Source organism: Lytechinus pictus, chromosome 12 (assembly GCF_037042905.1).
Source record: "Lytechinus pictus isolate F3 Inbred chromosome 12, Lp3.0, whole genome shotgun sequence".
Lineage (NCBI taxonomy): Eukaryota > Metazoa > Echinodermata > Echinoidea > Temnopleuroida > Toxopneustidae > Lytechinus > Lytechinus pictus.
In genome coordinates this window covers 17,617,854-17,643,234 of record NC_087256.1, presented here as the reverse complement: position 1 = coordinate 17,643,234, position 25,381 = coordinate 17,617,854, and the positions used below count along the sequence as shown (strand labels likewise).

Below are 25,381 nucleotides of genomic sequence, written 5' to 3'. Positions count from 1 at the left end.
TTATTATTTCATGGGAAAACTGACAAAGAAATCATATGAGAACACGTGAATGAGGTATGACTTTGAAAATTTATTGATTGATACCACCATTCAATCACATACCCCCCCATCATCGTCCTATCCTCATAACTTAATATGGTGCATCAATGTTGATAGAGCCTGTCAGGGTGTGTGCCCTGGGGTCTTTAACACTGTCGCCTCTCCTTCACCCTGACCAACCTCCCCCCCCCCCCTGACTGTACCATCCTCTGATCCTTAATACCTTGATATGGTGCATCAGTGTTGGTAGAGTGTTGTTAGGGAGTGTACCCTGGGGTCTGTCACACTGTCCCCTTTTCCTTCACCACCCTCAACTCCCACCCCCCCCCCCCCGTACCAACCTATAATCCTTCATACCTTGATATTGTGCAGCAGTGTTGGTATTTTCTGTCAGGATGTGTGCCCTGGGGTCTGTCACACTGTCCCTTCTCCTTCACTACCCTAATACCCCCACCCACCATTCCCTGACTGTACCATTCTTTGCTCTGTAATACCTTGATATTGTGCAGCAGTGTTGGTATAGTCTGTCAGGGTGTGTGCCCTGGGGTCCATCACACTGTCCCTTCTCCTTCATCTGCTCTAGTTTCTGGACGGCAGTACTGATCACATAGCGGCAGAAGTCTGCATTCTCTCGGAGCAGCTCTAGACCCTCCTGATGGGCGGGCATCTCGTCACTACGGCAACATAGTAAACAAACAGCAAGTATGAGGTTCAAGAGAAGAGATAGCATATCGAACACTTGATAGGTTACCATAAACCAATGCTAAGCATGGGAGTGTGACTTGACAAGATTATTTCCTCTTCTCTTAGATCTCCAGGAAGGAATTCCTTGAATGTTGTCAGCACCATAATTTGTCACCTTGATTAGATGGGTAATATTGAAACATAATCAATATGTTGGTGAGTATATTATGTAATTATGCATTATACAATTATCTACCAAATTTATGACATTCTAAGACACAGTCATATTTTTGTCACCTAAGCAACGACGTAAGTAGCAAATCACAAGAAAAATTCAAAAGATGATGTTCTAAGCCTACCTGTAAAGAGCAGCACACATATTATCCAAGCAAGCCATGGAAAGGAGACTCTTAGGTGATTTAGTTCCTCCTCCTTTTCCCTTGCTACTCTTCTCCTTCAAGATGTCCGCTATCTGATGGTACTTCTTATATAAAGAAACAAGCTTTCTCATGTCGTCAATCCTATAGGATGAATTGTTGATAATGTGTTGAATGTTTAAAACAAACTTAAGAATTTATTTAATTCAAAAGTGCATGATTAAACTCTTCATAAGGAGATGGCGATGTGTATAAATAAAAAAGAAAGGAAATAATTAATATGAAGAACTTTCAATATCACACAAAAAAAAAAAATATCGCAATCATCATCATCATCATCACCATCTCCTTCATCACCATGATCAATTCAATCACCTTCATTGAGAATAACAGTGGTTCAGAGATAGACCCTGGGGTACTCTCCTACAAACTTTCACAATGTCAGAAGATACCATTTTACAACAGTTCAACAGCTTTACTAAGATCAAGGGAAACTGCACCCTCAGTTTACCACAATTCATCACAACATCAAAACCACTGCCACCACCATTTATTCTGCCTCCACTACCACAATCATCATCACAACCATCATCATCACCACCTACTTGTATTGTGATGCTTTAGACGTTGTGAAGATGTACTCCATCAGGACCTCATTGATGCCCAAGAGAAGGATTGCAAACAGGTTGTTCCTCAATCCTACTCCACTGGTGGTAGAAAAATCCGCTGACTTGTCCTAAAAAGAAACGGTCAATGAGCCTGTTCAGACCGGCAGAGATAGCGCGATCTAGCGCGCGCTAGATCGCGCTATCTCTGCGGTGTGGAAGGTACAACGTCGTTTCGGTCCGCCCAACAGCGAGCCACGGCGAGCCAAAACGGCGTGCCACTGGAGCACCTCTTGGGGGTGGTCCACGAGAGATAGCGCGGTCTAGCGCGCGCTAGATCGCGCTATCTCTGCCGGTGTGAACCCGAGCTACGATAGCACGCCGGAAGTCATCGTTCTACACGCGGGGAATTTTATACTCATTCTATTTTGCACAATGTATACAACGCCATGAAATAAACGTAGGCCGGCTAGCATAATAGGCACAGCGATATCGAGCTCTCAACTAACTAGTACGGGTTCGTAATAGCGCGCGAAATCTTTGACCGCTCTGACCTCATGACGTCACGCGTCATGGCAACAGGACCTCTAAAAAAAGGGGGTGCTACGATAGACCGAGCTATCTCACTGCGGTGTGAATCCGGCGAATGCCAATGGGCGGACCGTGGATCGCGCTACGATAGCGCGATCCACGGTCCGCCCACGGTCCCCCCTTGCGGTGTGAACAGCCTCAATGAAACACATGAAGCCCAGTTAGAATATGCCCCCATATCATACTTAGTCTTCGTCTTAGAGATGCACTGTAGCATGTAAATTCCTTCATATAAAATGCCATCATCAACTGTCATCATCACCTCCAAAATCATCACAATCATTGTAAACATCTCTATCTTCATCTTCATTATCATTGTAATCATCAACATGAAAACCAACACCACCACCATTAACATCATCATGATCAGCATCATTATAACCACCACCTCGATCACACCCACAACTTCATCATATTTTATTAAAAAATCAAAATCTTCACTATCATTATTACAATCATCAGCACCCACACTACCACCATTATCATCATCTTTATTCTCCCCTAATTGTTATCATATTTACTCTCCTTCTCCTCTTCCTCATCATCATCTTTATTCTCCTTCTCCTCCTCCTCTCCCTCCTCATCATAAATCATTATCATTATCATCATCATCTTCATAATTATCATGTTTAATCTCCTCCTCCTCTTCATCACTACCCCACCACAGGATACCAAAAGCCAACGACCTACCACATGAAAGTCTTCCAGTTCACAGGCCACCATCCTATCCATCAAAGATTCCATCATCTTCTCCAGTCTCTCCAGAGCCTCCTCCTTGTCGACATCGTCATCATCGTCCGATGTCTCCTCATCCCAGTCTTCCCCTCGTCGCCTTGAAGATGGCATCATCTTGCATCGTGTCAGGCATTGGACGAGGCTCTGGAGTAAGTGGGCCTGATGGAAATTAAACACAAGCAATGGATAACTTACAATTACTTTAACATTTACACAATGATTAAACTAAGTCAATATAGGATTATCCCAAGGTTCCTCCCATTGGGCGATGGGTATACATACCAGGGCCCCGTCTTACAAAGAGTTATGATTGATCCGATCAATCGTAAATATGGAAAGCCAGCAATGTCGACATCTAAAAAATATATGTTTGTTAAAAATATTTTCTAGAAATGATGTATATTCATACATTCAGTTTTCTTGACAATTCAGTATGCTTCTCTTTGTTTTCGAAGGACATTGAGCAAATTTCAAAAGAAAATATTATGACATTGATGGATTTCCATATACTTGAGATTGATTGGTTCAATCGTAACTCTTTGTAAGATGGGGCCCAGAAGACACAGATCTTTGCCAAAGAAAATCATGGAGGAAAAAAAATTGAAGGCAGATGAGGAGGGGGACTTTAAAGGAAAAGCTGGCTGAGAAATATTGAGGAAATTACAGGCAGAAAGATAAGTGAATACTGAGATGGCACTAGAAAGAGAAAGGTGGAAAACTGGGACATCCAACCTCTTTAAAGAGAAGGAACAGCGGTAAGGTAAGGTAATACGGAATTGCACATATGCGGCTATAACCAAGCTATGTAAGAAAGTCTGGTCACATGACTGAGTCTGGATTCAATTTAAATGGCAAACAGCGTGGGGTGTGTTACACAATGAGGAAGGTGGAAACAAATATTCAACATACATCAGCCAATGAGATTTTTTTTAAAATATCATTATCATACCCCATCGTGTCTACTCACCAAAGGCTCTGCTAGGAAGACATTGTTGCCCTGGGCTGTTATACAGGGTTGAAGTTTGAGAGGTGGTTGGATGTCTTCATCAGCCTCGTAATAAGTCTTGAACTGACGCTGAAGCATGTCTGTGATGGCTCCTTGTAGTTTGGTGTTACGACATAACACTTCATACAAACCCTGAAAGAGGTTTTTAAAAATACAAAGAAAATTTGTTCTTCAATTTAGTCTTCCATAAGACTATTTCGGTGGAGTCCTTTTACCAGTGAAGTATATATGACTATTTACCTTGTATCAATGTATTTTGACATTTGGTAATAATTCAGTTCACTTCACTTCACTTCATATAAACCCTGAAAAGGTAGGTAGAAAGAATCATAATGAAACATCAAAAATAAGACCTACTTTCTGTCAAGTTTTTGCAAGCTTTTATTGTAACTAGAGCCCAGTTGTAGAATGACTTGAGCTTAAATTAAAAAAAAAATGAATGTGTGTTTCTGATTGGTTGAAAATCCAAGATTTGTTTGATTTTCAGAATTTTCCATAAAATATCCTTACGAATTCAAAATAAAGCTAACTCATCTTCTAATTCATAAAGAATTTTTAAAAATTCAGAAAAGGAAATGCTTTGAAGAGAAACTTCCTGCACCAACTTTCATATACATGTATGAGTAGCTTTCTATGTAAAAAAAATTCTGTAAAACAGCATTGTATTGTTGCATAGAAATTTTAATGAAATTGAGTATTCATAAACCTTGCTGCTGCCCCGGCTACTACCGATTTCTTGAATAGCAGGCTTCCAAGCACTTACCTCATAGAGAACCATCCTGATATCAGCTTGTTGCGTGAGACATCGTCTTAGATTGCCAAGAATCTCCATACAAACAATAGCTTCATAATTATTGGGTTGATTGCTACCACCATGGATGTCAACCTGGATCTACATAGATGAATATTAACCAGATAACAGACAGATCACCAAATTAATCATTACAATTACACTCGTTTACTTCTGTACCCCCCTTAAAATTCAGGTCATGTGACCTGAAACTCAGGCAGGATGTTCAGTAATACTTGATTACCCTTATGTCCAAGTTTCATGAACTAGGTCCATATACTTTTTAAGTTATGATGACATTAAAAAACTTAACCTTGGTTAAGATTTCAATGTTGACGACACCACCGCCGCCGTCGGAAAAGTGGCACCGATAGTATGCAAACTAGACAAAAATAAAAAACATCATCATCAATATCACATGATCATCACCATGACCATCATTAACATTCATAACATTATGAGTTTGATATATCCTGTTTAAACAGTCATGTGATTATCAAACTTTATATTGATCCATCTCTCTATCCTCAATTTTATCCAATCATCTAAATCATTTTTGTGAATACAAACCTGACTAGATGTAGATGCCATACTGTAGGACTGGCTTGATTGACTCATTGGCAGGCTTCCAAACACTCGGAAATGCCTCAGAATCTGAAGGTAACCTAGAACTGCTATCTTCCTGGCTTCTCCTTGCCTGCAGTTAGATGAAGAGAAAAATTACAAATTTGCGAATTTTAACATTCTCCTACTTTAAATTCACAATCTTTGTAAAATGTTTACATATGCATGGAAACCAACCACCATATATATTTTTTTTCAACCAAATATAATTATAATAAAAGAGAGATCAATGCGCAAAAGGCCAACATTTTACCGGATTTTTCCTGCAAAACAAGAAATTGCACATCAATTAAATAAAGAATCAAACTAATGAAACCAACTCCAACCGATGGTATCTCAATGGAAATAACAAATAAGTTTTCATCAGTCTCTGGAGTTATACTTCGTTCCCATTGCCATGCGATCCTTTATAAACGCCGCAATTGGCCTTTCGTAACTGATCACGAAACTTTTTGAACCATTCCAAAAAGTTTTTAGGGTCAATAAGATTGCCACTACTGATCTGGGGCCCGTTTCATAAAGGACTTGCAACTGTTGTAACTTTGCCATTATGGCAACTGCCATGGTAACAGGGCTCAGCAGCCAATCAGAATCAAGGTTGCCATAATGGCAAAGTTACAATAGTTGTAACTCTTTATGAAACGGGCCCCTGATACAATATGATACTTACTCCACGATTGAGACCACCGTTTAAATCGCGGCGCAAATCGGGACAGTGAGAACTAGGTATTAGTTTGCCAGTGTGACTGTGGCATGAAGGATTACCTGGAAAACATAGCCTTCCTGAGGACCAGCATAAGAGAATCCTTGAGGGTCACGTTGAGTCTCATCAAGGGTTGGAAGGCCTTCAGGAGACCCTCTGCAGTGGATGCAGGAAGGTAGGTCAGGTAGTCAAAAGCCTCTCTGACCTTTCCCATGCAGTCTAGGACTGTCTGAGGAGCAGAGGTCACCATACTGGATAGGAGCTCTGAAAGGTCAGGTCAAAGGTCAAAACAAAGAATGAAGTCAAAACAAAGAATGAAGTCAAAACAAAGAATGAAGTCAAAACAAAGAATGAAATAGAGACTAAATTCGAGATGAGGTAGGTAGGTCAGGTAGTCAAAGGCTTCTCTGACCTTTCCCATGCAGTCTAGGAAAGTCTGAAGAGCAGAGGTCACCATGCTGGAATAGGAGCTTTGAAAGGTCAGGTCAAAAGTTCATCTTAACACAGAAAATGAATCATCAACTGCATTAACCTGTTGGATACAGAGCCTACATAAATGTATGTGTGGGCTGGAGTCTATGGAAAACATGTGTTATAGCAAAATGGGTTAAATACAATAAGTTTCAATGTAGGTCAAGAAGTCAAAGGCCTCTTAGACCTTATCCATGCAGTCCAGGACTGTCTGAGAAGTTGAGGTAATCATGATGGACATGTCCTCTGAAAGGTCAGGTCAATGGTCAATTTGGTATGAAATTCGGTGTGAAACAAAGAATATATTAAAACTGAACATTGACAAAATAACTAACCCTCTTTCAAAATACAAAAAAAAAATTAGCAAGCATGAGGCATGTAGTAAAGCACAATTTAGTAATCCTAGCATCATTCTGCACTTAAAGTTAGATCATTTTACTTTTTTGTCATTATTACAAAATAAGGTCACCGGCGGATCGCATAGAGTGCGGCAGGCTTTGGTATAGACTTACTAATGTACTGAGTGACGGAGCCAGCTGTCCTGGTGACCACCCTGTTGAGGATCTGTTCTAGGATGCTGGATCGGATCCCATCTTGTGACTTGAAGAGGTTCAGAAGTATGTCTGTCCCGAGCTGACTGGCCTGCTGGTTAGGGGTGCTTGGGGCACCAGGTCCAGCCTCTGTGGAAAGAAAAGAATATGATCAGCTATTATCAACAGCTTTTCCACCGAGTGGTGTACGTCGGTATTGGCACATACTGAGGGATGACAAGCTTGCTTTAAGAAGGGCTTTTGAGTTCCAGGTGGGTGGTTCAAGGAGTGTAGGAGGGTTAGATTGAGTATGGAGGGATGTACCGAATCAGGCAAAGTGGACGGAGGGGGTAAGGGCGATTGCTGAGAGTGTGAGGTGAATCTGGCCACCCCTGTTCAAGAGGACGAAACTGGATTAAAAACTTTGGATTGATCATCATCATCATCATTATTATTATAAATATTATCATCATCATCATCATCATCATTATTATAATTATCATTAATATTATCATTATAATTATTATAAAATCTGTCTTAGAAGGACCATCAGTCTATAAAGACCACAATTTTGCTTTCCCTTGAATAATATTCCACATCAAAAGATGTATGACAAAAAACAGTCAATAAAGACCACCTGCTCATAAAGACCCATTTTCTTGTCTCCCTTGGGTGACGGCTTTGACTTTGTATTCATCATTTGGTATGAGAGACAAAACGCAACCTGAATCATTGTAACCTGCAGGTCTCTTTTCTTGATATGCTAATTGGGGATGTGCAAGTGGACCATTACACAGGGGTTTCCCCACTTCTTATAAATACAAATGAAGAGCTCACTTGCAAAAGGGGTTAGGTCCATTTTTCATCAAATTTGATTTTTAGTAGCTCTATAAGATGATACCAAAGAAAACTTGAAATTCCTATTTAAAAGTGATCAAAAATGGCAAAGAAAAATCACTTTTTTTTCAAAAGGGGTTTAGTCCATTTCAGTTTAGTTGCAAAAGGGATTAGGTCCACAATGATAATTTTTAAAAGAATTTATAGAAAAAAATTGAAGACAGGTAGATTTCTTTTATACCCAATTTTATGTTCACATGATAGGGTAGTACATCATGACAATTTAGTTTCTCATAAGAATATTGCAGTAAGTGAGAATAAAAAAACATGGTTTTTCTCAGAATGGTCCAAAGTGGACCTCAGAATGGTCCAAAGTGGACCTAAGCCCTTTTACAACTAAACTCTTCAAATAGAGCATTAGTTTCTTTAGAAGAAAAATTTGGCACTTTGTTTGGTAACTTACCGACAGCTTTTCCACCGAACGGTCCTGGTTTTGGTCCAAATGAGTCCATGAGAGTAAAACCCAGCTGGACTAATCCATGGATTACGTGATCCCATCCATACATGCTGTGGAGAAACAACAACAAAATATAATCATTAGGACTGGATAATATAGCAGAACTTTGTATCCTCAGGCAAAAAAATCCAGCTATTATAATAATAATAATAATAATAATAATAATAATATAGGGTATATATATTGCGCACATATCCACCTTGTTAGGTGCTCAAGGCACTCCTATATTACCCGGCTAAGCTAGGCGTTCATAGCGCACACAGCTTTTTAAGGAATTACTTCCTACCGGTACCCATTTACCTCACCTGGGTTGAGTGCAGCACACTGCGGATCAGTTTCTTGCTGAAGGAAATTACGCCATGGCTGGGATTCGAACCCACGACCCTCTGTTTCAAAGTCCGAAGACTAATCCACTGGGCCACAACGCTCCACGTTGTGGATAATTATCATTATTATATGTTGGAGAATATTGAAATATTGTGACACTAAAATTTAAATGAAGAGGGGATATTCAACTTCAATCGAAGAGTAAATTGACTTACAAACTTGATGTACCAGTTTCTTGCTAACAGCCCGAAGTCCTCTTTAACGAGGCAAGAGTACTCAGTGGGTAGAAAAGGTGCTTCAGATTACGGTAACCCCAATTGGTGCACTAGTGCCCTTTGGTACGGCATTTTTCCTCATTACCAGGTCCCTTGGAGAGGACCTTAAGTCTTCGGTCCTCTAGTTGCCTGTTAAAAGCATTCTTGCTTTCTTAGCAATCAGGTAAAAAATCACCACCATTACTATTACCATTCAAATAGATACTCAAAATATTGAGTAAAAAAATCAAATGAAATATTAATATTGAAAGCTGCAATTACCTGTTTTCAACTGTTTCAAGGAGAAGTCTGATGACATTGCTGCCAGCAGGTACAAGATCTGTCAAAATAAAATTAAAAAATGAAAAAATAAAAAGTGCAAGTAACCACTAACTATGGCTGATATAATGAATTACTTCTAGATGGATTGAAAGGAATCAATTGGAAGTCACTTTTCAGTCCAAAATCAACAAGTTTTACAAATGATTGAAATATTAAAATTGATCATGGTTCTTCCATGGAAAGAATAGATTGGCTTGCTTTGATTGGAACTAATCTATCCATTGCAAATTTCAAATTGATTTTTGCAATCAATGACAAATGCCTCTTAATTACTGCCATATATAACATATTTCTTTGAAGTTTGGTAACATGTCAAGAAGGAAGGGGTCAATTTGTCAAAACATAGTCCAAAGTTCACCATTATATTGCATCTTTTCCAGAAATACTCTGTGTTACATATATTCTGTTACATAAATCAGGGGTGTGAGTGGTCACAAATGAAAGATCTGAAAAAAGCTGAAGAGTGTTGAAAAAGTCTGAAATAGAAAGAGCTCCCATATTTTTTGTACAGAGGAAGGCCAAAAATAAGCTGAAATTAAGCTGGAAAAAAAAAATCTGAAATCAGATAAAAATCTGAACTCTCACACCCCTGATAAATGAAATGTGTTTTCATCTGATATGGAGGCTCCTTATTCATCAAGTGTATATGTGTTGTTATCCTCCCTTTCGGCTAATAATGCTCTCATATATTATAAAAGTACAGGATGATTTTTTTTTATCAATCAAATATATTCATGTTGAATAAAATGAATGTTTAATTAAAGTTTAAATGAAATAACCCATGAAATTCAAATTCAAAATGAATTTGAATTGAATTAGATTAAATTAAATAGAATTTAATTGAACAGAAATGAAATAAACTGGATTTAGACAATTCCATATCATTAAGATACAACATGGTTGAGGTGAGAAATGATAACATACTTGCAATCCAGGGAGAGTCCTTCTGTCTTTTAGCATCCTTGAGACTCTTCAGGATGGTAGATTTGAGAAAATCAAAGATCTGTAGAAACATTGATTGAAATGAAAATAAAATACTGTACAATCATTATAAGTTACTACTACTACTATCCTCATTCGTGCCCTGTGGCACATAAGGCCTCCACGCTTTCTTTCCATTTTTGGCGGTCTCTAGCACAACCCCCGGCCTCATTCCAATTCTTCCATCCGTAGGCATTTCTCTCCTTCTCTACAGTTCTCCTCCATGTTGTTTTCGGTCTACCCCTTTTAATTTTTCCTCCTGGATTCCATGTTAGAGCAGTGTAACAATGATGGTTATCTTGCTCGAATTCCACATTTTTAGTTACATCAGGGCTTAAGCTAACAAGGTGGTTCACAAAGAATGAGTCTCGCCTGATTTTGCAATCAATAAAATATGGAATGTGATCTTTTGACCCCTAGATGACCTTTGACACCATCATTCTCATGGGCTCACATGTAGTATTAACCAGGATCATATGCACCAAGTACGGTATGAACATATTTGTTGCAGAAAAAAAGAAATAAGAGCAAGCTGAACAAAAACTTAACATCCATCCATCCACCTATCTGTCCATTTATCCATCCATGTATTCCTCCTCCTTCCTACTTGCAAACAATAAGACATACCTGTTCTTCAAATCTGTGTATCTGGGCAACAGACAGAGCTAACGCTACATTGAAAGGAGCCAAGACAGTACTGCAGTCTCTCAGCTGTACACTCTATTATAGAGAAAAAGAGAGCGAGGTGAAGAAAGAACAAAGGAAGAGATGAAGAGAGTGAGGTAGAAAGAAGAAGAGAGAGAATGGGAAGGTGGCAGCATAAGGAGAAAGGTGAAAGAGAATAAACTGTTGACAACTTCAATGGAAAATACAAAGCAATAATAATAATAAAAATAATAATCATATTCACTTCTTGTAAGGTACATTTTACATCATCTAACATTGTGCTTCCAAAGGGACTTGGGTATTATTACCAAGAAAGCCTTTTACAGCACACACTGATTTCAAGAAATTAATTCCTACCAGCACATTACAATTTCAGGGGCCATATTTTTTTATGCACAATAAATAGTCAGCCCCTCAAAAGTCAAAACTATTCAGTCTAATCTGGCTAGATCTGTGTCTGATTCCTACTACGTACCAGTGGTTCTTCCCTGAAATAATAAACCTTTATCTGCATCCAACTCAATTATCTTTTTTTTTATTATTAAGACAGGTTTCTTCTATAATTTACTATCAGGTACCCATGTGTGTTTATTCATGTTGGTGATTTAGAAATGTTAACAGCTAGTTTCCATTAAGTGTTACTGATTGAGATGCTTATAAAACTGTTAGAACTTACCATAGTGATGAGAGCAATGCAAATAGTTTCCAAAGACTTTCTCTCACAATTATTGCTAACTACAAAGAATTGATTTTAGTTTTATAAAAGCAAGTTAATAATGACAGCATAAATCAGAGCAGGGCTTACTTTCAGAAACTTGATGAACTCTCGACCAAGCTCCTGGTCCTGCTTGATGGAAAATGTGATGTGGATAATAATCGTCCCCTCGGTGTGACGGAGGTGTTCTTTGGAGAAACTGGAAGACACCAACTCTTCCCTGTAGGCAGAGAATTGAGAGATTAATCAAATAGACCATATGATTAGGATGTCATAAAGAATCATGAATATGGCTGCAGCAGAAGAGTAAGAAAAATACTTTGATGAATGGAAATGCTGAAAGATAAGGTTAATGATGACAATAACGATGATGATGATGATGATAACATCGATGGTGATGATTATGGTGGTGATGATGATGAAAATAATGATGGTGGTGTTGATGATGATGAGGATGATTATGATGTGGATGATGGAGATGATGACAATGATACTGAAAATAATGAAGATAATGATTATGCCAAGGATGACAAGAAATTGTTGATGCTCCTAAGAAAAAAAGGGTAATACCAATTACTCAAATGACACTTAAAGAGAAAAATCAAAACAATGTAGGCCTGGAGCGGAAGAAAAACAAAATAGTGTGTTTTGATATGCAATAATTGGAATACTTTACCCTATCTAGGCCGGGGTATTTTGGGAGTTCATATGGCCGGGGGGGGGGCCTCCCAGACCCCCCCTTGAGATCTCGGCCGTCGACTGCGCGATCGCGCCGAAAATTGGCATGCGGGTTGTCTAGGACATAATCTACAAAATTGTATAGTAATATATTTCATGCGAATTGCTATTAAGTGTTTATGCTAATTTATGCGTAATTAGTATGCGAAATCATACTTTTTCCTCTAACTCCCTAAATAAAGCTCCAAATGTTCTAATTTTGGTATAGAAACTCTTTGTGGTGTTCTTAGCAAGTGTTCATGAAAAAACTTGCGATATCAAATCATTTTCTTATGTATTATATTGTTTTTTGCAATTTCTTATGTATTTCCTTGTTTTTTGGACCTTTTGTTTTTCATTGTTTTTTCAATTAAATTTGTTGGGGACTCTTCTTAGAACATAAAAAGCATAAAATTAATACATTTAGACCAGCAAAACTAAAAATAATCATACATTTATGATTTTTGGTTGAAAACACAATTTGCATTGACTTTGTACACAAAATCACGTTTTTGAGCAATTTTTGGTCTGACATGCACTTACATAATGTTGCGTAATTTCGGAACCACGTACCCAGGTGACGCAAATTTGGTCTCAAAAGTTGCGCAAGACTTGAAAGTAAAAAGTCAGCGAGCGGCGCGGTCAAAAAATTTCGCGCAGCAAAAATATCGCGCGAATCGTTGAGGGGGGGCCTCCGAGGCCCCCCCCGCCTAGATAGGGTTAAATCAACAAGAGCAGTGATAAGATAAAAATCGAAATTAACCAACCCATAAGAAGATGATCATCTCACTAAATCTCTAGTACATGACACAAAAATAAAGATGAACAAGAAAATCAAAGATCTATTAAAAAACTATTCACCTAGTTGTTCTACATTAGATGTGGTGCACACAGCATGTTAAAACAATTACTATTGTCTGTAAATGATTCCATAAATAGCGTTGCCTGGGATTCCCCAGGAAAAAGGATTGCAACATACCCCTTGGATTTGGCAATGAAGTGAAGTATTACACAGGCTGAGCATAAAAGTGTTAAAGTGAGGGTAATTTGTGGTGAAGCCGTGATGGTCTAGAGGTTAAGACATTACATTGTGAATGTAAAGACCCAGGTTCGAACCCTGGTCACAGCATCCACCCTTTTTTCCCATCACTTTTCTTGAAGCGCAGGATAATCAGGTCTATATTCTGAATATTCCCATTTAAAAAGGAGGAAAATAAAGCTTTCACAAAAAGACTAATCCTCTTTTGAATAGAGACTGTATGAATAACTCATCAGAGCCTATTTCGTACCCCACCACACACAAACACCCCACCCACACACACACACACAATCTGATTTGCAAGTCTACCATGCCTCGCCACTATGATAATCATCAGTCCTCTGTAGAAATTACTGAAATATAATCAAGTTAGTTGGGGTGAATCTCTACTGGACTTGTAGGTACAACCCAAATGGCTCGTAATCCAGGAATGATGACCCTGCCCAACCTGACCAATTTCAACCCTTTAAATAATTAATGTCATACAAACTGTATGTACAAAAGCCCCAAAATATGTCTTGTTCTGCTAAAACTTAATCTAGATTCTCCAAGATCCCAGGTAGACTTTCACTCACACTTCCTCCTTGCATTGCATGTAGATATCTCTCCTACACTACAATAAATCAAGCCACTCAATGATAGTGTTCTAGGGCCTTTTGACAAATGGGTCCCTCTAAAACTCCCCTCGCCCCCCAAAAAAAAATTTAAAAAAAATTAGAAGACCACCTTTGTCTCATGCATGTTCTTTTTCATGTCTTCTTTTCTATCCAGTGAGTCAATCACACAGCCCCCAAACAAAAAAAGAGGAGAAAATAAAAGAAAAAATCGCCTTCACTCACCCATCTTCTAAACCTTTTCTTTCCTGAATCCTTCTATCCTGCTCTGCAAAGAATCTGGTGAAACCCTCAACGACAATCTTTTTGTGGCCTTATGCAAACAGCCCCCCCCCCCCTCAGAAAAAAAAAGAAAAAGAGAAAGGAAAAAAGAAAATAGAAGATCGCCTACACTCACCCATCTTCTTTGCCATTTCTTTCCTGGAGCCTTCTATCCTGCTTTGTAAATAATCCAGCGAGTCCCTCAAAGAAGATTTTCTTATGACCTCAGGAAAAGAGCCCCCCCCCCCCCCAAAAAAAAAAAAAAAAAAAAACCTGTCTCTCACCCATCTTCTCTACTATTTCTTTTGTAGAACCTTCTAACCTGCTCTGCAAAGAATCCTGTAAGTCCCTCTAGAACGATCTTCTTGAGGCTTTAGGAAAACAGCCAATCCCCCTTCCCCCACCCCCCCCCCCAAAAAAAAGGAGAAAAGAAAACAGAAGATTGCCTTTAACTCACCCATCTTCTTTGCCATTTCTTTCCTGGATCTTTCTATCCTGCTCTGCAAAGAATCCAGTGAGTCCCTCAAGGACGGTTTTCTTGTGGCCTTTGGAGGACAGCAGAAGCAGCTGATAGACCAACGGTGGAAGCTCCTGTAGATCCACATGCTTCATAACCCTCAGCAGCTTGTTGATGACAAACTGAAGTTGATCACTGCTCAGGGGTATCTCTCTGCAGAATGGTACAAGGTTAAATTGAATGCTGGAATCCGGGCTATGTGTATGCATTTGCACCAATAGAATCAAGACCACATTAGATTCAATTATGGGAAATTTACTCTGGCTACAGACAATTGCTCCAATACCTCTACCATAACTGATGGATATAAAAGTATAAAAACATCTCATTAAGAAATCTTAAGTACTGTTTATGTACATAATTTATGCAATCTTAATTAAACATACATGTACCATCACCTCCCTCTTTGATCTCTATCTCTCTTCATTATGTATGATTCATTATGGTATTGGAGCCCAGCCTGCGACAGGCCAATGGCCTTTACTGGCTCCCCCATATTCCTTGTTTTTTTTTTTTTTTTTTGGGGGGGGGCGGTTGTATATGTTATTGTATTTGAAAGTTTGTTTTTTTTAATCAAGAATTTAAGTATTAGAAATAAATGAAATATTTCAACTTATAATCTTTGCATTATTTTGAACCTAAAACCTTTTCATTCTCCTAACTCTAATCCTATATCTTCTAGAAAAATATAGGAAAGGGGCAATTTTCACAGGACTTAATGGGTCACCGATCAGCTCTTTACGGTATGATTTGTGGGATTAACCTGTACAGTTGGTTTGTAGTGAGCATGGCATCATCAGCATTGTCATTATGGGGTCATCCCTGAGTGTTATCTTTCACCACTCATGATTTTAATTGATGATCAAATGAAATCAAATCTTACCTGAATACTGATGCAAGGTGAATAGCACACTGGGATTCCCACCTTGAGAAATTAAGATGAAATGAAGAAATTATTTTCAAGATGAAAGTAGAATAAAAATGGCCAATTTGATATTGATATCAATATACTCATAATAGCATTCATATAAAAATGCCTTTGAGGCATGACATTACCAGATGATTAATCATTTTCAGTGTTCACTAATTATAGAGTGTAAATAACTTTATATGCAACTTTACACACACAATATTCACCCATCCATTCACTTACAGTATCTACATGTATCTCCCTCCATTATCTATCCATCTATCAAACCATCCTTCCATCCATCCATGATCCACACATCCTTCCATCCATACATTAATCTATCAACCATCCATCCATCCATCTATGATCCAAACATCCATCCATCCATCTATGATCCATCCATCCATCCATCCATCCATCCATCCATCCATCCATCCATCCATCCATCCATCCATCCATCCATCCATCCATCCATCCATCCATCCATCCATCCATCCATCCATCCATCCATCCATCCATCCATCCATCCATCCATCCATCCATCCATCCATCCATCCATCCATCCATCCATCCATCCATCCATCCATCCATCCATCCATCCATCCATCCATCCATCCATCCATCCATCCATCCATCCATCCATCCATCCATCCATCCATCCATCCATCCATCCATCCATCCATCCATCCATCCATCCATCCATCCATCCATCCATCCATCCATCCATCCATCCATCCATCCATCCATCCATCCATCCATCCATCCATCCATCCATCCATCCATCCATCCATCCATCCATCCATCCATCCATCCATCCATCCATCCATCCATCCATCCATCCATCCATCCATCCATCCATCCATCCATCCATGATCCACCCATCCTTCCATCGATCCATTAATCTATCATCCATCCTTTCATCAATCCATCTTATCATTCATCAATCCATCCTATCATTTATCCATATATCCATCCATCTTTATCATTCATTCATCATTATATCTATCCATCCATCTTTCAATCCATTCAACCATTCAAACATCCATCCGTCCACCTTCCTAACCATCTATACATCCATCCTTCTATATTTCCATCCATCCATTAATTTATCCATCAACCTATCTATCCACCCATCCCTCAAACCATCTTTCCAGCCATCAATCTATTCATCCACCCATCATCCTTCCACCTACATGTATCCATCCATCCTCCCTTCCATCCAACCATCCATCTTTCAATCCTTCCATTAAAAGTTAACTAATAAAGAGATTTTTTTTCATATTACCTGCAAGAGCAAAAGTTATTAAGGAGATGATCTTTGAACTCTTGACCTGACATTCTATTAGAGTCCTTGGTGACCGTTTCCATGGCGGCCAGTGTTGAGACCACTTTTGGAAGGAGTTCAAATGCTCTGATTGAAATGAAATCATATGACACATTTGATATGGATATGAGCTTTTTTAATACATTTATACATGTATATAAATCAGATCATCTAAATCCTATAGAATAATACTGTACCTTCCTCATAAAATGATAAAATGCTCAACATACTTTCATTGTATAATATAATATCTAATTATTGAAGTACTGATACAAATTTTGAAATCAATAATACTGAGATGATAAACACCCAATATTCAAGATCACAATTAGAAATTAAAATCCTATGAAAAACAGAATCACTAAACTACATGTATACCAGTGACAAATTTGTCACCATTTCTATTAGCTATCTCAAGAGGATTTCAGTGGACAGAAACAACTTTTGAGTTAAACATGTTTAAGGCTATTGAGGATAGTTAAAGCAGACCTGAGTTTAAGAACAAGTGACAATAATAGTACTGTTACTTGTATGCAACAAGGCTCAGAATACTTGATAGTACAATATCACTGGAATCGAGTCTGAGCATGAAAGACTAATAGGTTATAGACATTTATCAATCTAGTTCAAATATAAAAACTACTCTTTTTTTTCTTTAAAAAGTTTCATCAGTTTTCGCCACTTGGAAAACTATGTAAAAATGTTGAAGAATCAAATATCAATTACCTGCCATTTCTAATATCCTTTGATTTAACAACATCCATGAACATATCAGCTACTTCAACCAAGCATTGTACTGATACAAATTTTGAAATCAATAATACTGAGATGATAAACACCCAATATTCAAGATCACAATTAGAAATTAAAATCCTATGAAAAACAGAATCACTAAACTACATGTATACCAGTGACAAATTTGTCACCATTTCTATTAGCTATCTCAAGAGGATTTCAGTGGACAGAAACAACTTTTGAGTTAAACATGTTTAAGGCTATTGAGGATAGTTAAAGCAGACCTGAGTTTAAGAACAAGTGACAATAATAGTACTGTTACTTGTATGCAACAAGGCTCAGAATACTTGATAGTACAATATCACTGGAATCGAGTCTGAGCATGAAAGACTAATAGGTTATAGACATTTATCAATCTAGTTCAAATATAAAAACTACTCTTTTTTTTCTTTAAAAAGTTTCATCAGTTTTCGCCACTTGGAAAACTATGTAAAAATGTTGAAGAATCAAATATCAATTACCTGCCATTTCTAATATCCTTTGATTTAACAACATCCATGAACATATCAGCTACTTCAACCAAGCATTGTGCTGAAAAGTTACCAATCTGAAAAATAGAAATCACAGTAAACAAGATGATAGATAAATTCACAGGATTTTACAAAGGAACATTTAGTTGGGTTTTTTTCTACAAAATATTGTAAACATTGGGACCCGAGATTTGAACATGACATCACTAAATAATAATTCTCGCTACCCCAAATAGCGATTTCGCCGAGATCCGGGAAAATCCCTGTAACGCCCATTGCATTATGGGATAGCTTTTCGGTATTACAACTTGCAGTTCGGAAGTCCAATGCACTGTTTTGCCATTCAGATCAACAGTGCCGTCATGCACAACAACACAACGTCGCTTTCGCTCGGAAAGTTCGTGATCACACCCTCTCTTTCACGATACAGTTTAACAGCCTTTTCTGCTAAAGTCACTAATTCTGCCCGACGCTTTCCATTGCACGGTATTCCTCTGTCAGTTAAGATTTTTTTAAGTTCCGAAACTGATTTTTTTATCCATTTAGTGGTCGACGAAATATTGAACGGAATGGATGCTGTATATATTTAGCGTCTAGTCGAATACGATTGTGATGTCAGGCCGGTCGCTAAATGCAAAATTTTAAGATATTCATTTTTGTTAAATTTTTTTATGACCAAATAAAAACATGAATAAAAATTATTTTCACGTGAAATATATTTTTTATTTATAATTCAAATGGAATCAAAACTGACCAAATTAAATAAAAAGAATTATAATCTGTAGATATTACGCTGATTGGCATCGATTTCAGCGAGGTGGAAAACTCAGTATCGCGAACCTCGCGCGAGCATGACTTTCAACCGGAAGTGGTGATGACGACCCAACGGAGTGAAAATTATCTCGTCTTGCGCATTCAATGTTCCTATTTGGGGTAGCGAGAATTGATTATTTTGCAATAAAAGCAAAACAGTACTTTCCCCAAATAAAATGATGAGATCAACATTCAACAACACAAACCAATGAATTTCGCCAAACCTTCAGTAACATGTTTCTTGAATTTTTCTGCTTTAAACCAACTTGACATATGGGTGATCTTCCCCTTTAAAGTGGGAGAGTGAGAAATAAAACAAAAGAGAATAAGGAAGGTTGGTATTATAACTGTTCTTAAAAGTTCTGACCTCCATCAGTAGGTATCCAATGATCTCTGAAGCCATCTTGCTGCTCACTTCTTGGCCACCTAAGAGCTTGAGGGCCCCCTTGCACAGTTGGAGTCGACATGTATCTCCCTTTTCATCATTGACTGAAGAACTCTGAAACACCGTCTGCAGGAAAGCCGCTGCATCTCCACTTTTACCAGAGAGCACAATCTGTCTGAATTCATGTGATAGCTATAAAAGATATCAAATATTTTATTGACCATATCATTTTTTTTCACAAAAGATTCTTTTCTTTTGTTCTAGAAATGTCACTGTATTTGTAGATGACAGAACTCTATAGATATAGCCAATGTCCATTATTACTGAACTTTAAACATGGTATTTGAAATATCTAATTTATTTCCTTGTTGAATTCATATTACCACTGACCATGCAAAAATACATTCAGCTGGAAAATGCATTAACAAAATTAGAGTTCTATAAATTGGCAATATTTAGCAGGCACTAGTTCCAGCAGTGAAAAAAAAAAGAAAATCAAGCAAAAGCTGTAACCTTGAACGAAACAGTCCAATTGAAATTATTGAAGTTTTTTTGAACGCATGTTTCTATAGTTTAGTAAACATCACAAAATTATTAAGAGTGCAGAAAATATCTAAGGTCAACCGGAAGGACATTCAAGCCGATACTAGGACAACCAACGTCATGGAAATGATGGCCTTGGATTAATTTAAACCCTGACATCACTAGATGGGACTCTCTAAATGTCTGAAAAATGTTATTTAGCTACAAAACTTATCAAACAAATAATTAAAGGGATGGTCTGGGCTGAAAGTATGTATAGCTTAATAAATAGAGTAAAATTCACTGAGCAAAATGCCGAAAATTTCATCAAAATCGGATAACAAATAACAAAGTTATTGAATTTTAAAGTTTAGCAATATTTTGTGAAAACAGTTGTCATGAATATTCATTAGGTGGGCTGATGATGTCACATCTCCACTTGTTCTTTTGTATTTTATTATATGAAATTAAGTTTATTCAAATCTTTTCCTCCAAGAACTAGACAAATTGGATTGACAACTGATTTAGTGCATTAGATATTTATTGCTGCAACTTATTTCATTATAAGGGAGACATATTATTCACACATGTATGAAATAATGAAAAAGTTATGATTTTATGTAATAACATAAGAAAACGGAAAGTGGAGATGTGACATCATCAGCCCACCTAATGAATATTCATGACAACTATTTTCACAAAATATTGCTAAATTTTAAACTTTAATAACTTTATTATTTGTTATCCGATTTTGATGAAATTTTCGGCATTTTGCTCAGTGAATTCTACTCTATGTATTAAGATATAAATATTATCAGCCCGGACCATCCCTTTAACTAGATAACAAGTTACATTCATGTCCTTGTTTGCCGCTCACACTAATGCAAGGTTAGTATACCATACATGTGTACATGTACTGCATGTATGCACTATAAAAAGAATGAGAGCAAAGATATGTTTTTTTTTTTTTCAATCTTTTCAAACTAAGATAAAGATAAAAAAAAATAATATACATATATATATATATATATATATCCTAGGTAAAATTGCAGAGTCTCTTACATCTCCTGGCTTCAGTCCACTTAGATGTTTCTCCACACTGGTTGCATTTCCTTCTCTTGATAACTGTAAAATTCTGGACATAATTGGTGATACCTCATCTGCAGGGAATATACAATCATGTCAAATCTTAATTTCTTAAACAGGAATTTCACAGATCACCTGAAATAAAGTTGGTTTTAAAAACAATTAAATTAGCTATTAGAATGATACTGGTGAAGGTTCGACTAAAAACTGAAAACTCATAATTTAGAACAAGCAAGGCCAGGCCAAGGAAATTATGAAGCTTTAATTTAAAAGAATAGGTTTTGAATTTGTATTTGACTTTGAGCAGTAGATCTACTGACCCATTATTTAGAGTTCATAAATTAACCCACTCACACGTATTGCAAGGTTAGTATGCTATACCATTCATGTTATGTAGGACAACAGAATTTAGAAAGCTCTTAATTTTTTTTTATAAAAACACATTCAAATAATCATCAAGTCCTATAACATAATAAAATGTACTTAAACGTGACAGAAATTCCATATAACTTCTGAAAAAGTAGCAAAATAAATCATGTTTATGTGCCAAAAATACATAAAAGTAATGGTACCTCGCTTAATTAGCTGTATGTTGCACAGATGCACACACGGACGTAAATGATATAATATACATATTTTGTGTGTAAACATGGCGCCACGCATCAGGGAAAATCCCCCGGGGGGGCCACTTCCATTGACGAGTGGATACCATGCGCGACCACGGGGTCTTGAAAAGCACCCTAAACACGTATTTTCCATATTCTGAAAATGCACCCCTTAACAAGTATTGGCGTGTGAAACCCTACCCTTAACAAGTATTGGAAACAAAACGATACTCTTAGCAAGTATTCCCTGAAATGAACCCCTAAACAAGTACACTATTTTATTGTTATGTCACGCGTCCGTCGGTCGTCAGTTTTACCTTTAGACACCATTATTTTGGTTTAGTACGGCCCCACCTTCCACACCTCGCGCAAATCGGACTCTAAACACGTAGTGTTGGGGAAAAAAGGACATCCTTTATAAAACATTTTGATTTTGTTTTATCATCCCCGCACATTTGACCCTAAACACGTATATTTTTCCTAGCGAAATAGATACCTTTTTTCAATATTTGTGTGTTTTTGACACCCTTATCACGTTACGTACGTAATGTGCCCTATCTTGAAAAAGACATCCTTTTTACGTGTTTTTTTGGTCGCGCATGGTATCCGCTCGTCAATGTAAGTGGCCCCCCCGGGGAAAATCCATGAACTTCATCATGCAAGCCTATATCTAGGACTTCAGTATGCATAGGGCAATGCCCTGTGCTGGTCTAATACGGCCACACATCGAAACTTCACCAATTTCAGTTTTGAAAACGATCCATAAGTTTGGACCCATTCGAGCCCAAAATTCATAAAGTGTGAAAAAAATGTGGTGAAACTATCGGATTTTCTGAATCATCGATAGATTTTAGCTTATATTGAGCGGGCTGTGTTGTCTTGTCTTTCCGTTAATGCCCATGATCATTACATTGATTATTATGGCATATGAACGTCATGATTGACTTGACCTGAATTTTGCCGGGACCAGCAGGTGAAATACACTGGGTGAACACCCTACTCTTTGACGAATAGTGTATTGGTTTAAACGTGCATAGGTTGTGACTTGTGACTCTCCTATACCATGTATACACGGGACCAACATTTGCGTCCTTCCGATGGATGTAGTTTTTTCCAACTGCATTCACACAAGACCAAAAGCTTCGGTCTCTGTTATGTTGGTTGTTCAGCTGAACTCCGTTGGCTTCACTCACCAAATACAGAGACCGAAGTTCTAGCGCGATCTGTACAGGGGACTCAATGGCAATATGTTTATGTACTTAAGATCGGATAAAACGGGGAAGTGAATTTGCGCGACAGCCGAGGTAAGTCACTGTTTTTGTTCCTTTTAACTTGATTTTTCACCTTTTTTTGGCAATTAATGCCAAGAGGGAATATTAATTTGCATTTTGGTCGCGTTAATTTTCAAAATTTTTATTCATTAAAGACAAAAATTGAAGAGCCCCGACGGGGGGATTTTGCATTGCAAGTCCCCTAATGGTGGCTGCACGCTAGCGAGCCGTCTGTGTACGAGGAGAAATTACAAAAAAAAAAAAGTTAAAAAACTCCTCGAAACAGACGGCTGCCAGCTGTCTACATTCACACCTGCACTGAATACAGTGGTGAGGCACGCTTACACACAACACTATAGCATCAGATTTTTTGTTAGATGCGTTTCAGCGTGAGCGGGACTCGAATCCCTCATGTTGAGAGCTACGATCTTATCAGAAACATACGCTCTAACCGACTGAGCTACACTGCCTCCGAAGCGTTGGATTTCGAAGCTAAATTTGGCATCAAAATCTGGCTAAAATTTGGCATCAAAATCTGGCTAAAATTCAGCTGGTTAGGATGCCGCCGTATGCACTGTTACACTTCACAGGACTTTACGCTAGCGATACGCTGCGACATTGGCATCAACGCATTGACAAGCGAACCGACACGCCTATACAAATTTTTTCTGCACATCCGCAAGAGCGCACTTTGGCCGTACCTATTCATGCTTTTTTTTTAGTTACTCTGTCTGTCTCTGACTCTGGATTATTATCAGTCAACTTCTTTACTAGTCTTAAGTTTATTAATCATTTTGTTATTAATTCTCATATCTCGCGTAATTATTCGATGCAATCAAATGAAACGGGCCATAGTCATTGACCTAAGTAAAAGTTATTATTCCGTTTTGGCCTGAAATGCACCAAAACGGGGAAAAATTAACTTAAAAAATAAAAGGGGAAAAAACATTCCCTGTACAGATCGAACTACAATTTCGGTCTCTGTATTTGGTATGTGAAGCCAACGGAGTTCAGAGGAACAACCAACATAACAGAGACCGAAGCTTTTGGTCTAAGTTTTGTGTAGTTACTATAATTAATATAAAATTAAAAAGTATTAAAAATCTAAGTTAGATTTTTTTATTTTTGGTAGGCTCCTACAGTTCTTTTTAATATATTTTTATGAAATAAAGACAAAATTCGATGAGCCCCGGCGGGGGGATTTTGCATTGGGTGGCTGCACGATAGCGAGCCGTCTGTGTACAAGGAGAAATTAGAAAAAAAAAATGTTAAAAACTCCTCGAAACAGACGGCTGCCAGCTGTCTACACAAAACTATGAAAATGATTAACAAAACATGACATCGGGTAGATCATGTGGGACTGAAAAAGAATCACTCGAGCCATCAATTATTAGCAATGTAAATTCGGTATAAAACTAAGAATTTCTAAACCAAAAATTACTTCTTCATTTACCGTTAATTTATGTTTTTACAATCTTAACCAAATGAAAATCTACAAAAACAGGAAACGTTATATATTATTTACCTGAATCTCCGGATGAAAGTTCAAGCAGTCCGCCACATGAAATACGCGCATGCGCACAACGGTTTTCAAAAGTTTGGTCGCGCCATCGCCATAGGCCCGTATTCTGAAGTCAGGTTTAACTTGAACTCAGTTGTTGTTGTTATTTTAAATAGGCAAACTAGTCAGTTTTGACTATTGTTGCCTTGTAAATTTGCTTTCCCTTTTTTTTTCAAAAAGAATAATTTCTTTGTTCAATCTATATCAGTTAAAAAAGTAAAGGAAAGATAGGAAAGAAAAGTTCCTAGGAAATCGTGCAAGACCACCTCTCCTGCCCTGTATTAGTACGTTATCCTGACAAGCCCGCTCGAGGTACATTTCGAGGGCGTCTCAGGTGTACAAACAAATTGTACTCCCTATGTCTCTCAAACGTGAGCAGGTGGCGCTCTATCCGATACCTCGTAGAACTCCATTTAAAATTCCGCAGGTGAAAATTTATGTCAAATCGATCAGATCAATATCAACATTTTTTTATAACTTTTTAACAAACAAAAAAAACATTTACAGTAGAGTAAATACTGACATTCAAGGGCCATATGATAAAGTGAAAGTGACAAGAAAGGTGCACACATAGACTATTTAGGTGAAAACATCATCGATTACATCATAAACAATTACCCCCCAAGATCGATGAATAATATTATATATACACCTTGCTCAGAAAAAGTATTATGGTTACGAAATCTTGACTACACCC

The 25,381-nt window shown here is 37.7% G+C and overlaps 1 protein-coding gene and 1 non-coding gene across 2 annotated transcripts in view; one reads left to right on the top strand and one right to left on the bottom strand.

The window, feature by feature from the left end:
- Positions 1-24,733, bottom strand: part of LOC129273621 (Fanconi anemia group I protein-like) — a 44,924-nt gene extending 20,191 nt beyond the window's left edge. The window contains exons 1-21 of the mRNA XM_064107912.1: positions 24,649-24,733; positions 21,224-21,321; positions 19,622-19,831; positions 18,433-18,518; positions 17,138-17,263; positions 15,826-15,867; positions 14,883-15,095; positions 11,885-12,014; positions 11,041-11,133; positions 10,357-10,435; positions 9,373-9,430; positions 8,456-8,559; positions 7,138-7,305; positions 6,217-6,418; positions 5,398-5,524; positions 4,801-4,929; positions 3,999-4,169; positions 2,987-3,190; positions 1,706-1,836; positions 1,083-1,244; positions 534-713 (exon numbers count right to left, since the gene is read on the bottom strand). Coding sequence (XP_063963982.1) covers positions 534-713; positions 1,083-1,244; positions 1,706-1,836; positions 2,987-3,190; positions 3,999-4,169; positions 4,801-4,929; positions 5,398-5,524; positions 6,217-6,418; positions 7,138-7,305; positions 8,456-8,559; positions 9,373-9,430; positions 10,357-10,435; positions 11,041-11,133; positions 11,885-12,014; positions 14,883-15,095; positions 15,826-15,867; positions 17,138-17,263; positions 18,433-18,518; positions 19,622-19,831; positions 21,224-21,304 — 2,696 coding nt within the window. The 5' untranslated portion in view covers positions 21,305-21,321; positions 24,649-24,733. The remainder of the gene's footprint in view (positions 1-533; positions 714-1,082; positions 1,245-1,705; positions 1,837-2,986; positions 3,191-3,998; positions 4,170-4,800; positions 4,930-5,397; positions 5,525-6,216; positions 6,419-7,137; positions 7,306-8,455; positions 8,560-9,372; positions 9,431-10,356; positions 10,436-11,040; positions 11,134-11,884; positions 12,015-14,882; positions 15,096-15,825; positions 15,868-17,137; positions 17,264-18,432; positions 18,519-19,621; positions 19,832-21,223; positions 21,322-24,648) is intronic.
- On the top strand, positions 13,569-13,640 carry TRNAH-GUG (transfer RNA histidin (anticodon GUG)). The gene has a single exon. It is a non-coding gene; the product is annotated as a tRNA-His (tRNA).
- Positions 24,734-25,381: the final 648 nt, after the last annotated feature.